A 15116-nucleotide genomic window follows, 5' to 3' on the forward strand; every position below is an offset into this window, starting at 1 on the left:
GGGTAAGCCTTCTACCTACATGGGAAGTTGGAAAATTAGTGACGTTGGAAAGTTCAATATGGCGGCCGACAGTGGTGTCATACCATCGCAATAAGTACGTACATCAGTTTCGGTTAGCGCAGGGAAGCCGCCTACCAAATTTCGTGAAGATGGGGCCATAAATAAGAAAGTTCAACATGGCGGACGTTGTCGACCGTTATGACCATTACGTGTAGAATTTCAGCCTTCTACCTACACGGGAAGTTGGAGAATTAGTGAGTGAGTGAGGGCTTTGCCTTTTATTAGTATAAATTATTAAACAATAAAACATTAACATGTAAGAAGTAAAGATACATTGAGCAGTACTGGAATGCTTTCGGGTAAAGTACATTTTAAAGGCGCTATAACACAACAGGTAAGTAGCACTAACAGCAGCTTAAATGTATTTGGATCATCTCTCGGTAGGAGATCGCTTGTGAAAGGCGCTACACGACCGCTGTGGTATAGAAATTACATTTTCTATGCGACCCTTCAAATTTCTGCCTGACAACCTTGCACTATGTGCCTGTGATTTAAGAGAAAAATTATTCTGAGAAATGTGGACGCTGCCCTTCCATGCTTACAGGCAGAAGGTCCAAACAATTTCCAAGCACAAAACTCAATATGAAGAGGTAGGTACATCTTCATAGATGTAAACCCTCCATCTTCTTAAAAGAATTCATCACAAAAGCAACCTTGAATGTTGCAGGGTTTTAGTGACCTGAACTCACCTTAAGGGACAGTAAGTAGTCGTGTAGCTCAATTTGCAAAGAGACTTTTGCTTCGATGGCGCCGATCACACTCATTCGCAAATTTTTCCACTCTCTCAGGAGCCGATGGCGCACTGGAAGTGTCACAAACAGTGCAAGAAGGGAGGACGCCGCCAGTAACTGAGAAGCCCTTGACCCTGCGGAGCAGCCCGACATTCCATGCCTCCGAGCATCCACTTTGTTCTCACAACCCCTCGCCACTGAAGGCGGTGTAGTCTTCACAATTTGTACAGCTCAGCGCAGTTAAAAAGTAGAAAGATGCAAAGCTGTTTTCCTAATCTCTTCTACTATCAAGTACTGCCAATTAAAAAAAAGTTATAATGTGGCAGTTTCCGTGACAGTCACGTGGACGAATAAATAAAACCTCTCTATCAGAACATGCCTGGCGGCGGACGGCTGAGCACTGGAGTCCAGAGAGGAAGACTGGGAGACGGCAACACGGGGCGCACTTCTATGGGATAGATAGGCGTGTTTGTGTTAACTTCTTTTCAATATCAGTAAAGTAACTCTCACATATATAACAATTTGTAAAGACAACATAAAAATGGCGTCCACAAACGAAGTGATTAGATCCTGTATTATAATATGTTCTATGGTCATACGTAATTTCCTTTTCGCGTGATCATACGTAATTTCCGTTTCAAACGCGAAAAGAATTTTATATATATATAGATTATACAGTCACTCTTTAAAGCAGGAAAGGAGAAATAACTTTTTGACATTTACCAAAGCTGTTCATTTCCCACTGCTGAGCACAGCTATTAATAATAATACATCCTGCAGAGTCTCGCTATGACTATGTGGGCATAGAATAAGATGTGTATTTGTATAGCTTTATCTCTTTTCTCTCTTTGGTCTTAATTGTTTAAAGTGAAATTTGCACTTCACTCACAAACATTCAAATTGTGTCTTTCTATTAAGTTACATAAGCTAATTTTTACAGGTGTGTAATATAATGATACCAGTGATGTTAAACTAGTCAATCATAGAACAGTATAACAACAACATCAACATTTATTTATATAGCACATTTTCATACAAATAATGTAGCTCAAAGTGCTTTACATGATGAAGAAAGAGAAAAAAGACAAAATAAATAAGAATTAAAATAAGTCAAAACTCATTAACATAGAATAAAAGTAAGGTCTGATGGCCAGGGAGGACAGAAAAAACAAAAAAACTCCAGATGGCTGGAGAAAAAATAAAATCTGCAAGGGTTTCAGACCATGAGACCGCCCAGCCCCCTCTGGGCATTCTACCTAACATAAAAATATAGACTGAAGATAACTGAAACAAAAAATAAACAGATACAACAGATAATTAAAACAGATGAAAATGGTAATAATTAAAATAAGTGAAATAGCTGAAATTGTTTATATTGACCATTATGCTGCTAAAAATTGTCCAGGTTTTAACAGCTTTGCTAACCGTGTGGTTTAGCATAATTTAAAAATTCATACATTTATGGAAAGTAGAATAATATGCCCACTTTCCCCAATGAAGCAACTTCATAAATATCAATTACAAATTCCATAGTATGAATGACACATCATTATATATGAGCCAATATAGAGCCAATTTAGAGTTGTCAGTCAATTGAATGCATTTATTGTGTGGCATGAATCTGAACTCTTTGGAGGAGACTCACACCATCACCGACAGAATTTATAAATGCTAGAAAGACTTATTGCTCCTAAATTAACTTAAACATCAAAAGTAAATATAAATTTGAAATAATTGCAAAAATCCATTTTGGTCACAGTTTCCTTTGCTATGGTATTTGAGGGCATTTTTCTTCTTTAACACTAGAATCCCTGAAGCCTATGAAAAAACTTGTAATCCCAGCCCACCTTAATCTCTTCACACCTCTCCATCAGCGTCTTTTGTTTTGCAATTGCGTCGATCAGCACAAGCAGCAAGCACCCTGCTGTCCCATCCCCCACCTTGATGGAGCTCAGCTCTGCCAGCTCAAGTCAAGGCTCCTTATCTGCGTGTGAGGCTCCTGGAGTTGTATAAGGTAAGTAATACAGTATATCATTATTTGGAATACATGCATTTCATGTGTGTTCGGTGTCTACAAAGATCTGGGTAAGAGTAGGATGAAAGGAAATGTGAGGCAAGAAATGCTGATCACACACCTAAAGCAGAAACTTTTTCTTTGTTATACTAATAATGACGTGAAGTGTATAATGGACTTTAGTCCAAATATCAATAAAACATGCACTTTTATGTGAGAATATAACCGAAGAAAAAACAAACATTTGATTTAAATGTTGCTGTCAAAGAGTTAAAAACCCAAGCTCAGATGTCAATTGACAGGAAGTTGATACTTATTTTTGAATAGTGTAGAATTAAGAACTGCTGCTTTACATCTCAAAGGTACCAGGTTTGAGACCGGGTATTCCATGTTTTGAGCAGCGAGCTGCTATTATTATTATTATTATTATTATTTTTACCATCTAATAAAAACATACATTTGATTTGAGTCTGTAACACCCGGTGTAAATTTTAGCTACTTGAAAAAGTTAGCGCTTGTTTTTTTTTTTATTCAGTTGTATTCTCTCAGTGACGTTCACGTGGTACAGCGACCTTGCCTTTCCTTCTCTGAGTTAATGGCATTTAGCTCCTTTCTTTTCACAAGAGGAGTGCTGTGGCTGATGCCTGCTCAGAACTATTTGTTGTACCGGCAATCAAAGATACGATGTCCTGTAACCGCTATCAGGCTTGACAAATGTACTGTACAGGACTGTAACAACAGACAGCTTTGTCACAGCGCTTTCGCTGGTTAGTAGACTGCTGTACTCTGCTTGGCACCATAAAGTAAAATTGGACTTTTACCTGCAGCTAAAGTCAGTTCAGTACACGAGCAATTCACCACACTGCTGTTTAGATCTGGCTGTGCCATGATGATGGTGTATGGTGCTGCATTCTCATTACCATGCACCATAACACAGAGTACAGTCAAGCTCGAAAAAAACAAAACATGTTCAAATGGCATAGCGTTTTAATGTATGAATGTGTGTGTGTGCACGAGAGAGGCAGAGACAGATTTGATTTCATTCAAGTGGTTACTGGAATATAAAATAAACACTTTCGCAAATAACAAAACAGGTGTGCTTTTATTCAAGAATGAAACTGAATAGCAAAAAACCCAAGTAATAATAATAATTCTTTGCATTTATATAGCGCTTTTGTCACTACTCAAAGCGTTCAGCAATTGCAGGTTAAGGGCCTTGCTCAAGGGCCAACAGAGCAGAGTCCCTTTTGGCATTTACAGGATTTGAACCAGCAAACTTCTGACTGCCAGTGCAGATCCCTAGCCTCAGAGCCACCACTCCGTGTGACAACAAAATACCAAGAAGACATTATTCACCAGTGTTTGTGTGTCTGCTGATATGCCTTCAGCGATATCTTTTACAGGTAGCAAAACTTTACAGTGGCTGTTACAGACTGAAATCAAAGGCTTCTGTTTTTGGGCGCATACACCGTCATCACCTCCGTGACACTCCAAAAGATTACAAATAGAAAATAACTGACTTGAACTGAAATGAAGCCTAATTATCAGACAAAAACAAAACAATAGTCTTTCAGCTGGCAAGTATCAAAAACTGGAAGAAGCATAAAGCAAAAGACTAGGAAACCTATTAGTCCTCTTTCTAATTGTACTGGTAACCAACAGTAAGTACTCGGTTTTGAATTTTTCCAGAAATACATTGAATATGCTAGGGCACCATCTTTTATGCAATGCATGTGATGGCTTCATGCATCACGATGACAGCACATCATGATGGTAGCAACTAGTCTTTCCAAAGCCAGATGTATAATTCATATGTCTGAAGACAACCATGAGTGATTGTATGTATGCTCTTAGTTGTTGGACTTGATGTAAGCTTGAAAAAAATGACAGCTGTATTCATGAAAAAAATGAACTGCAAAATATACTTTTGAAGTGAATGGTGTATCACACTCCGTCAAAAGGACTGTTGTTATGAGAACTGAAGAATCACAGGAGATGCAGAATTTTGTACTCAAAATACCCAAATTAACAAATCTGCCTAACTACACCAGTAGAAGCATGGACCAGGCTGCACAACATCCACCTACTGACTGCATGTAGAAATGAGTAACTAAAGGAGGTTAACATTACTGTCTAATTGGAAATGCAAACATGACATGCAAAAATAGATGCAATGTTTAAACACGTGGCATGTCTGTAGACCACAAAGCTTATCTATGCTGTTGTTGAGCCATAGAGTCATGCAATAGATAAAATAACAAAGATGTCATAGCAGACAGAAGCACTTCTCAAAGTGGAGCCATGTAACTGTGGTGGTCAATGTGTGTGTGTGTGCGTGTGTGTCTTTGTCTTCTGTCATTCATTAAAACATACAAATTAATTCAGTTACATTGTACTACGGAACTCCTGAATGGATAACAGCAATTTTGTTGTTTTTTTTCTCTCGGTGTCAAGTTCCTGGCACAAGTTTCATTTGTACTCTCCTTGAAACCCTGGCAGTTTAAAATGCATTGACAAGAAAAATTGGTGGCAGGTTTTTAGAAAGAAGCTCTGTGAGTGTAGCCTTTGCAGTGCACACTTTCACCACTATTCACTACTAACTTTTTAATGGGTTGTCCTGTCTCTCATTTGAGAGTCACATCTGGCCCCGTGCCCCTAGGCACGAACAGATGCCATCACTGCATACAAAATAGGGAAACTGCATGTGAACTACCAGTTCTAACAGTAAAATACAACTATAAGGTATACATAAAGTGTTCACAAAAGTAAAGATCAACATAATGTACATAGAATAATGGAATTCTATGTGACAGTCTGGGTTTTCATGAAAGATCTGATGAAGCCTCAGAGGCAGTCCTGGAAACTGTGCTGTAAAGAGGAGCCAAAACAATAAGGGAGTCCTCATCGACTGTTTGCGTGCTCTGCTTTACTTCTGCTGTTAAAATATATGCTGTCTGGTTGTCAAACAAATATAAATTGGCCAACCTGTGAGTTCTTTAATGGACTAGATCGATGTTGATTTCTGAGATGGTAGGCTCTGTTTTACATAATCCTATTCTGATAAAAGCTCATCAGGATAAGAGAATGAAATGCTTTGTATGCTTGGGGGACTGTCAACGTGAAGGGTCAGAATGAGATGAACTCAAACTTTGGCTGATTGAATACTGTAAATCAAGCTCTTTGGAGGTATAACCTACTTGTGCAGATGATGACAACCATCAGTTCATCCATTTTTTAAACCTGTTTGTCCCATAGTTAGGTTGCAGCAAGGAGAGCTTATGCTTGGGTCAGTCAGCCTAAGTGAGGAAATGAACCTGGATGGAACTGAAGTATATTGCAGGGCAAACTCTAACACACACTACAGATTTGATTTTGACATGCTGGTGAGGTAACTCACTTGGTTTCTGTGAAAATAGGCAAACCTCATATAGTCACTGACTGGGAAAAATTATGAACCCAGGTCCTGGAGATACAAGGCCCCAGCGGTGGCCGCTGTAACACAATACCATACATTTTTCCCATATGGCCTACTTTATTTTAAATTAAATTTGTTGAGATTAAGTGAAATAAGGTAAACAATATGAAGATAAAAGTACAGTGTTAGAATTTATAAAGAAGAAATTTAGAATGTCAAGAAATAACTCCATTTTTTACAATAGTAGTACTAGGGTGTTGTACCGTGTTAGCCATTATGAATGTAGAGAAAAGTCAAGCAAAATGACACCTTTTATTGGCTAACTAAAAAGATTACAATATGCAAGCTTTTGAGGCAACTCAGGCCTCATGACATCTTGCCTGAAGAAGGGGCCTGAGTTGCCTCAAAAGCTTGCATATTGTAATCTTTTTAGTTAGCCAATAAAAGGTGTCATTTTGCTTGACTTTTCTTTACAATCTATATAATATAATTCACTAAGGCAAGACACCCATGGAAAGCACGCCGGAAGGGGCGTGGATTCACTAAGATGCCAACAAGTGAGACGCCTATGGTGCACGCAGGAAGGAGCCATGCCCACCAACTCTAAGACCATTGGATACAACGACAACTCGCAGAACCACGCCCACCAACTCGGACGCGACGACACAGGAAAAACAGCGTCATTAATGTTCATCTGTCGTAGAGTCCACATGCAGCTCTGAGCCACGTTGACTGTTCATATAGGCATGTTTCTCACGGAAGTGAATCATTTATATGCAGCGTGTAAAACAGTTTGCGAGGGGTATCCCATGGGATCCTTAAAACAATCCTTTAAAACTGAGGTTAAAACCCAATGAAGGAAGCAGTCTTTAAAAACCAATAAGCCCTGTGCCTCTGTTTCATTACCGTCTCACCTGCTTCACCAATGCAGGCCCTGCAACAGTCGAGACGCTCTCTCAGCAGCTGACCTCCTCTGTGCCTGTCCGGTTCACACAGAGGCACCACACGACGTGGCAGGACTATCTAAGAGGAGGCATGTTTGTCTTGGATGTGAATCGTTGTGTGCAGCGTGTGAAACAGTTTCCGAGGGGTTTCCCATGGTCTTAGACTCGGTGGCCGGGTCTCTGTCAGTTGCTCTTGCGACAGGGCACATGACCAGGCAGTGTGTATGCTTCGAGTGCGAGGGTGGACGTGACAGGACCATCTAAGAAAAATCATGTCGAGGCTGTGAATCGCTGTATGCAGTGTGTAAAACAGTTTGTTTGTTGCAGATGTGAATCGCTGTATGTGGCGTGTAAAGCAGTTTGCGAGGGGTATCCCATGGTCTTACAGTTGGTGGGCGAGTCTCTGTTAGTTGCTCTTGTGAGCGGGCACATGACCAGGCAGTGTGTGTGCTTCAAGAGCGTGGGTGGATGCGACAGCACCATCTAAGAAGATTCATATTTGTCACGAATGTGAATCACTGTATGCAGCGTGTAAAATGCTGTATTGTATGTTGCCCTCTCCAGAGTTACATCTTTTCATTCACCTACAGTCGTATACACAATGAAGTAACCAGTCTTTAAAAACTGAGTTTTCGGTTACGACGCACGACCGCGTGCACCATTGCAAACTGTTTTACTCGCTAAATACAGCAATTCACATTGCGACAAACATGCGTCTTCTTAGATGCTTCTGTACTTTGTACACACCGCCCTCCCACCGTGGTCGGGTGTCTTGGTTGATTATATGGAGAAAGGCAGCCAAAACCGCACAGAGCAATGAAAAGTCTACGTGAGTCACAGGTGCATCTGGACTGTGCAAAGACGACAACGACTCGAGTGACGAGTTGGAGGTGGGCACATGAGCAGGCAGTGTATACTGAACGAGAAATCAGCAGACTAGCATGACAGAGGCAGCGGAGTGGACGTCCTTCTCCTCTCCTCCCGTTCCACCCTGAGCGCCGCACGGACAATTGTGTGTTGGTTCGTTCCGTGCATTGTTACAATGTTGCTTTTCTTGCTGATTTATTACATTTCTGATTTTTCAAATGTTAGTTTTCTCCTTGTGCTTAAAAATCATTAAAAAACCGGCCTGATTATGCGGCGTATGGTACGCCGCGGGTTGGCTAGTAGTAGATAAAATCTTACCTTTCACTGAAATATACTGTATTCAAAATAATTTACACATATATGTGAGTCACTTGATTATCTTGGACTTGTTTTAGCTATCTTATATGTTAAGGGTTGCTTCACTTTGTATCTTAATCACAGATTTTACAATGTCTAAAAATGCAACCAGTTCAAAAATGGATTAAGTATTTTTTTAAGACAATGTACTGAATTTTTAATATTTTACTTGTATATGCATAAAGCACTTGCTGCTTAGTTCTGTATGATGATCTTGAAAATGTAAGGCCTCTCTTTGTCGGAGAGGTTGCTTTTAAGGCAGCCTCCATATGCGTCAGTAACTTTTTCTATTTCTCTACTTATATTTTGTCATACTGCTTAACCTCAACACAATTAAACAAAATCCAACTATATGGGAGGCAAATTGTTTAGCACAGAAGCTTCACAGCCATTGGTACTTACAGTACTGTAGATGTGTATCCAGGCCGAGTCAGTTTTTATTTTCCTCCTGGTACTCCCCAATTTATGAATGACTGCTAGTTTTAAATTAAACTGGTAAGAGTGGACAGATGTGTGTGTAGTGGACTGCCATCACATCCAGTGAGAGATCCTACTTTACCCTCTATGCAATGTTATGGATAAACTAGATTTGAAAAATTAACTAATGAAAAAGCTGGCATTTTATTTTATTAATCTTTTTATCATTCTTTCTTCCAAGAGACACATTACCATTTGGTCTGAAGCCATCAAGCATAGCTAATTCTGCCATTGTACTGATGAAAACTCCAAGTAAAGATTCTTCTAGTATCCGAGGACTCCTTGTGTGTATAGCCTGTATGTGCCCTTTTCAGTGAGGCACAGAGGACCCTCACGTATGACAGCCTGCTTTGCTTGTTAGTGTTGAGTGGCTCCCATGCAGATGGTCCTCTACTCATGTGTGCTCTGAGAAAAGTTAAACAAGCTGTGAAGGATAAGGATTGTAAAGTGTGCTGTCAGGGCTTTGGAGTAATGCCAGCAATTGTCTTTACTCCTCATTGCCAGTTATTAAACCTTTATGAGGCACCCAAGCACTTAATTACATTATGACTCTTATCAAAGAGAACATTAAATATTGGTTAAAAAGAAATTACAGTTTTAACCCATTCTTTCTCAGTGAGGAGTATAATTTCAAAACTGTACAAAGGCTAAGGACAAATGATGCCCAGGAATCCTAGAGGCAAAAATAACAGTAATCCGCAAAGCATTATTAACCTCACCTCGGGCAATGATGAACTTAAAGAATGAATTCATCTCCACACTAAGCAGGCTTGATACTCCACAGATGATAGTTGTAATTTGGAAAATAGTCACTTGAAGCATTCCACTGTAACATAACGTCTTGGCCATTCCCTATTCACTTAAACAATTTAAAAGCTTTTAACAGATTTACCTCAAAGCTTTATAGAATGGATTGAAATCCTCTGGACTCTGAATTTAATTAAAAATTCTTGGACTTTTTTTTTTTTTTTTTTGTTTACAAATTTCCGACACTGTCATCTATGTGTCTGTCTGGTAAGAATTTGCATTCATTGAATACCACTGGAAGACATGTGTAAAATATATGTACTGTATGCACTCTCAGCCAATACTCAGTATTACTTTAGTACTATATAAAAATGAGTTTAATCAGATCAGAGTACACAGACCACTATATGAATATGCACTCTTTCAAGTGCCTACTCTGAGCTTTAGAGCTTCACTTTGGCCAACATAGCACAATTTGACATTTAGCAACTGTGATGCAGATGAGGATGAAGCTACTTGCTCTAACTACACCTATCTGCCATCTTTAAATCTCATAATGACAGGCTTCATGGTTGAGTTTTAGAGCAGCACAACTGACGCTCTCAAGCTCTGTGAACTGTGAAACCTGACTACATTGAATTTGAACTATTCATTCAAACAAGATTGTGTACTTCATCCTGTGTCCAGGAACGTTAGGTTCAATGTAGTTGATTATGAAGCACAAGGTAATTATGCTGTAACTTTCAGCATCAAAAGTGAAAACAGGATTGGAGATCACAACTGGCCACACACAATCCCACCATACTGCCTTCAACAAAGCAAGTGAGACAATGCCAATTCAACCTTGAGACACTTGCTTTGCTTACCGTGCATTATCCAAACCTCTTTGGCTTTATGTGTCTGCCAGCTTTCGGTGTTATCTGAGTTTACTACAATGCCAATGACAAAGACCGATAACTGTAGTGTGCATTAACACATATGAGGAGGATGAGATTGGACACATTTTGTTCCGCCCAGCTAGATGTGAGAATGGTAAATGAACTATAGTATATGAGCAGAATATGTTCCCGAGTAGTCAGTAGTTACGTGAGTCTTAAACTAATGTATGTAGAAATTACCTCACTGTCGGCTGACCAGTAAGGATGAAATAAATCTAATAAAAGTATTATCATTTTCTGGATTTTAAACTTCCCATGAACATGCTTTTGATGTTTTCATTCGTATAATCAGTAGATTATTTACTAACTAGGAAACACTAGAATCTCCAGTCCTCTAAGAATGGTAGTTCATGCGCTTCTAACAAAACACAGAACCCTGTGCCACCACCTCTGTCGTGCCCTGACGGTGTACAAGACTGTCTTTTGCGATCAGAGTGTATGACTGGCATCTGCAATCAAAACGAACAGTCGGCCTGTGCAGTGTGCTTCACTGTCATCCAGTGCTGCAGCAATTCTTTTCCTTTCACCCTTGATTTCCTGCATGCTCACGCTGTTGTTATTTTCTTGTCAGCTATGTTAAGGCTGTACCACCACCTGCCATGAGAAGGATCTGAAGGCCAGAAACATGGCAGAGAAAGCCCACACTTCCAATTCTTTGGTCATGTATAACTTTCTGTTGCGCATAGAGTGTCTGACATGATAAATATGGTCAATCAGCCTGTACGATGTTCTTCGCTTTCAACAGAAGTCACCATGGCTCTTGTCCTTTCAGCCAAGGATTTGAAACATAGTTACTTGGGCAAGGTAGACTGCTCTCCAGTTCTTAGATGCTGTTACGCATATCACGTCACAAGCTCTCAATTAAGATCAAAGCTTAATTTTAATTTTGGTGTGACTGACAACATTTAGCACTTGATATACTGTATATAGATAATAAGTGATGGCTTGGTATTGATGAATATAAATGAAAAAACTAACCATCATATGATTGTAAAATCTATTATTGGCACGTAAGGAGAAAGAGAAACTGGAGTTTGGAAAAAATGAATTTTTCAACTTTTGGGAAAAAACTGTTGTTAAAAAGTTTTTTTCTTCATGTTCATTTAACTATCTTGTCAAGTTCTTTTATTCTATTGTCTGTTTCCTTCTGGTTATCGCACATCCAGCCACTAGGATGAAGTATAGTGTCAAAACAGGGGTTACATTTGCTTTTTGATCTGCAACTCATTCATCCATGCATTTATTTTTCTAACTTAGTTATTACAATACATGGTGAAAATAAGCTAAGGTCTGTCATGACAGCATTGGATACAAGACAGCAACCAAACCTGGATGAGACAACAGCACACACAGGACACACTCTTTGTCACCAGTATGCCACTGTCAGAATCATCCAGCATATGCCACATCAAGCTGACCCAGGACACCCAAAGCCTCATATTTTGTCTCTTCAAACTGTTGGCATGATACGGCCAATGTGCCTGTAAGAAATTAGAGTAGAGTATCATGGCAGAGCAACAAGTGCTGTAAGGTCAAGAAGCTCCTGCGCTGCCAGGTTACTGTCACTTTAGTGTTGGCCTAAAGTGTGGAATTCCAATAGTGGTCATGAGTAAACCTAGTCAATGAAATACTGTACCTGTTCATGCAGATTTCCTAATTCGTTTTTTTAAGTATTTTTTATATAACGATCTAGTAAAATGAATGCATGTGTACAGTATGCTTATGCAGAAGTATAAAATACACACAAAGCTTTGCAGAACCATGGAATGAATGCTTTTCACTGGTCAATTTAAAGAATAAAATGTTATCAGCTCTTGTCCACAATAGACGGCCTGGTGTATATAGGAGATCACTAGGTACCTACTTTAGAAACAGATCAGATACCGGTTGCTAAATGTTGTGCTTTAAAAGGATATCTTTACCCACAAAGAACAACCTTTTGTGTGACTGTAGCGTTTTCTATTATTATGTGATGCTACAGACAGTTTGAAATTAAAAAGCCACATTAAATCACCTTTCTTTTTTCCCCAGATTCAGAGTAAAGCTACTGCTAATGTCCTTGGAAGAACTCATCAAAGAAACGTTATCTTCTGCCCAGAACCTGAGCCAAAAATGCCTCAGGTCACCCTGCCCCACACCAGTCCTGTGATGAACCTTTCCATGATTTCTACTTCTTTGAAACCTACATTACCCCCTAATTTCAGTTTGGACGATCCCCTCGGTGGCCACACAGTATGGGAGGTGACCCTCATTGCTCTTTTCACTGGCACATTATCTCTTGTCACCATCATTGGAAATCTCTTGGTCATGATAGCATTCAAGGTAAACAGCCACCTGAAAACTGTTAACAACTACTTTCTGTTGAGTCTAGCCTGTGCTGACCTCATCTTGGGAGCCATTTCTATGAACTTGTACACAACTTACATCATCATGGGACGATGGGCTTTAGGAAACCTTTGCTGTGATATTTGGCTGGCAATTGACTATGTGGCTAGCAATGCTTCAGTCATGAACCTGCTAATCATTAGCTTTGACCGCTATTTTTCTGTCACTCGACCCCTCACTTATCGAGCAAAACGGACCCCCAAAAGAGCAGCAATTATGATAGGACTAGCCTGGGCAATTTCTTTTGTTCTGTGGGCACCAGCAATTATATTCTGGCAATACATTGTTGGCAGCAGGACAGTTCCGCCAGATGAATGCTACATTCAGTTTCTGTCTCAGCCGATCATAACGTTTGGAACAGCCATTGCTGCTTTTTATTTACCAGTGAGTATAATGATTATACTTTATTGGCGAATCTACAAGGAAACCAGAAAAAGAAGTAAGGAGCTTAAAGGACTAATGGGTTCTGAAACTAGAGATTCGGCTGGCCAAGAAACCCAGCGGATCTCCAACAGCAGTACAAAAAGTAACAGTAGTTGGGAGACCACCACTACACAAACAGGAGAAAATGGAAACCTGCAAAGTCCAGCCACACTTGGTAAGAATACATGTTGGCCTTTCCTGAAGAAGACACCTTACAAAAGTAAGGTCAGCACCAATGGGAGCTGGATCAACATCGAAGAAGAAGGGTCTCCAGAAAATTCCACTTCGTCTGATGAAGAAGAGTCTGCACTAGAAATGAAGACCATTTGCTCAGCTGTTGGCCGTGTTCCCTTAGTGCAAAATGAAGATGAGGACAAGACTGACAGCTTGGATGAAGAGGGGAAGTACAGAGCCAAGAAAGAGGGCCACACAGGTATGACTTCAGTGGTGGATCGCAATTTGTCCAGAGTGATGAATGACAGCAGAAACGCTGCAACTCCAAGTGCATCCAAGCGATCTTCTCAGCTCACTGCAAGCAGCCTAAATTCCCTCACCGCCCACTGCAAAGCACAGGCTGTAGTAGCCAAAGGGAAAAAGAGAAAGAACCAATCCTTGATTAAGGAGAAGAAAGCTGCCAAAACTCTCAGTGCCATCCTTTTGGCTTTTATTCTAACCTGGACTCCCTACAATATCATGGTGCTGGTCTCCCCTTTCTGTAAGAAATGTGTTCCTGGGAAACTCTGGGAACTCGGTTACTGGCTCTGCTATATCAATAGCACCGTGAACCCAGTGTGCTATGCTCTCTGCAATGAACATTTCAGGGTTACTTTTAAGATGCTGCTCCTGTGCCGATGGGACAAGCGCAAGTGGGGGAGACCTCAGAGAAGTGCCCCCTCCTCTTTGCGTAGTAAGACACAAAGTAGCTCTGTCTAGAATGTGACTGACACAGGCTGGGCCGAGTAATGCTCACAAGGAGCATGCCTTGGGACAGGAACAGTTGCCCAAGGTTTTCACGATGGCACGGTCGGCAGCATATGTGTAAAGCCACAGGAAGACTAATGAAGACTTGGGGCGAGACCGTGCCAGGGAAGACACAGGCACGCTGTGTTTCCAGTTAGCCTGGAGGACTGCGCTCAGCCAGGTGAGAAGGGCAGAGCCCTGGTGAAGGAAAAGCAAGAGCAGGAGCCTGTGGAGTTTCTTCCTTCTCTTTGTTGGGAACTGAGGCAGAAAGCTTACAGGAATTTCATCTGCTTTATGCTTAAAATATGTTGGTTTTCTGGGTTTGATCTTAAGTTTGTCTTTATAAAAAGTGAATAATGACAACACTTTTAGTTCAGGGTGTTAGTATGAGCACTCCCTGACTATTATGTTCAGGGTGGATTCAAATGGGATTTTACTCTCTTTCTCCTTTAGAGGAGTTTCAGTGTCCTCTTGCACTACAGTAAGTAACTGGAGGCAAGAATAAACACAAGCAGTTTCCAGCTGCCAAAAATACCAGTAACTGGTTTCCATTAGAAGGAATGTTGATGTTGGATATGTGAATCTGTCAGCTTGGAGAAAAAAAGGTGCTACTAGCAAAATCTGAAACAAATTCTCAATTCATAGTTTTATTCTAGAAGGAATATATATATATACATATATACAGCAAAAAAGAATATTGTTTAAAAGCACACCATTCAGTCACATGCGGACCGACTGCCACTTATGAAATGTTTGTTAGCTTCCTAAATAAAAGGTGTTTGACACTTACATTCTGGA

General features: G+C 40.2%; 1 protein-coding gene across 3 annotated transcripts in view; it reads left to right on the forward strand.

Moving 5' to 3' along the window:
• LOC120539193 (muscarinic acetylcholine receptor M1-like) overlaps positions 1-15116 on the forward strand; it is a 90668-nt gene extending 75552 nt beyond the window's left edge. For 2 of the 3 annotated variants that reach the window (XM_039769039.1, XM_039769040.1), the window contains exon 2: positions 12582-15116. In XM_039769039.1, the coding sequence (XP_039624973.1) occupies positions 12663-14291 (1629 nt within the window). In that variant the 5' untranslated portion in view covers positions 12582-12662 and the 3' untranslated portion in view covers positions 14292-15116. Of the gene's footprint in view, positions 1-2774; positions 2806-12581 lie in introns of those variants that run through there. The other variant, XM_039769041.1, reaches the window with a different exon arrangement.

This window comes from Polypterus senegalus, chromosome 11 (assembly GCF_016835505.1).
Source record: "Polypterus senegalus isolate Bchr_013 chromosome 11, ASM1683550v1, whole genome shotgun sequence".
NCBI lineage: Eukaryota > Metazoa > Chordata > Cladistia > Polypteriformes > Polypteridae > Polypterus > Polypterus senegalus.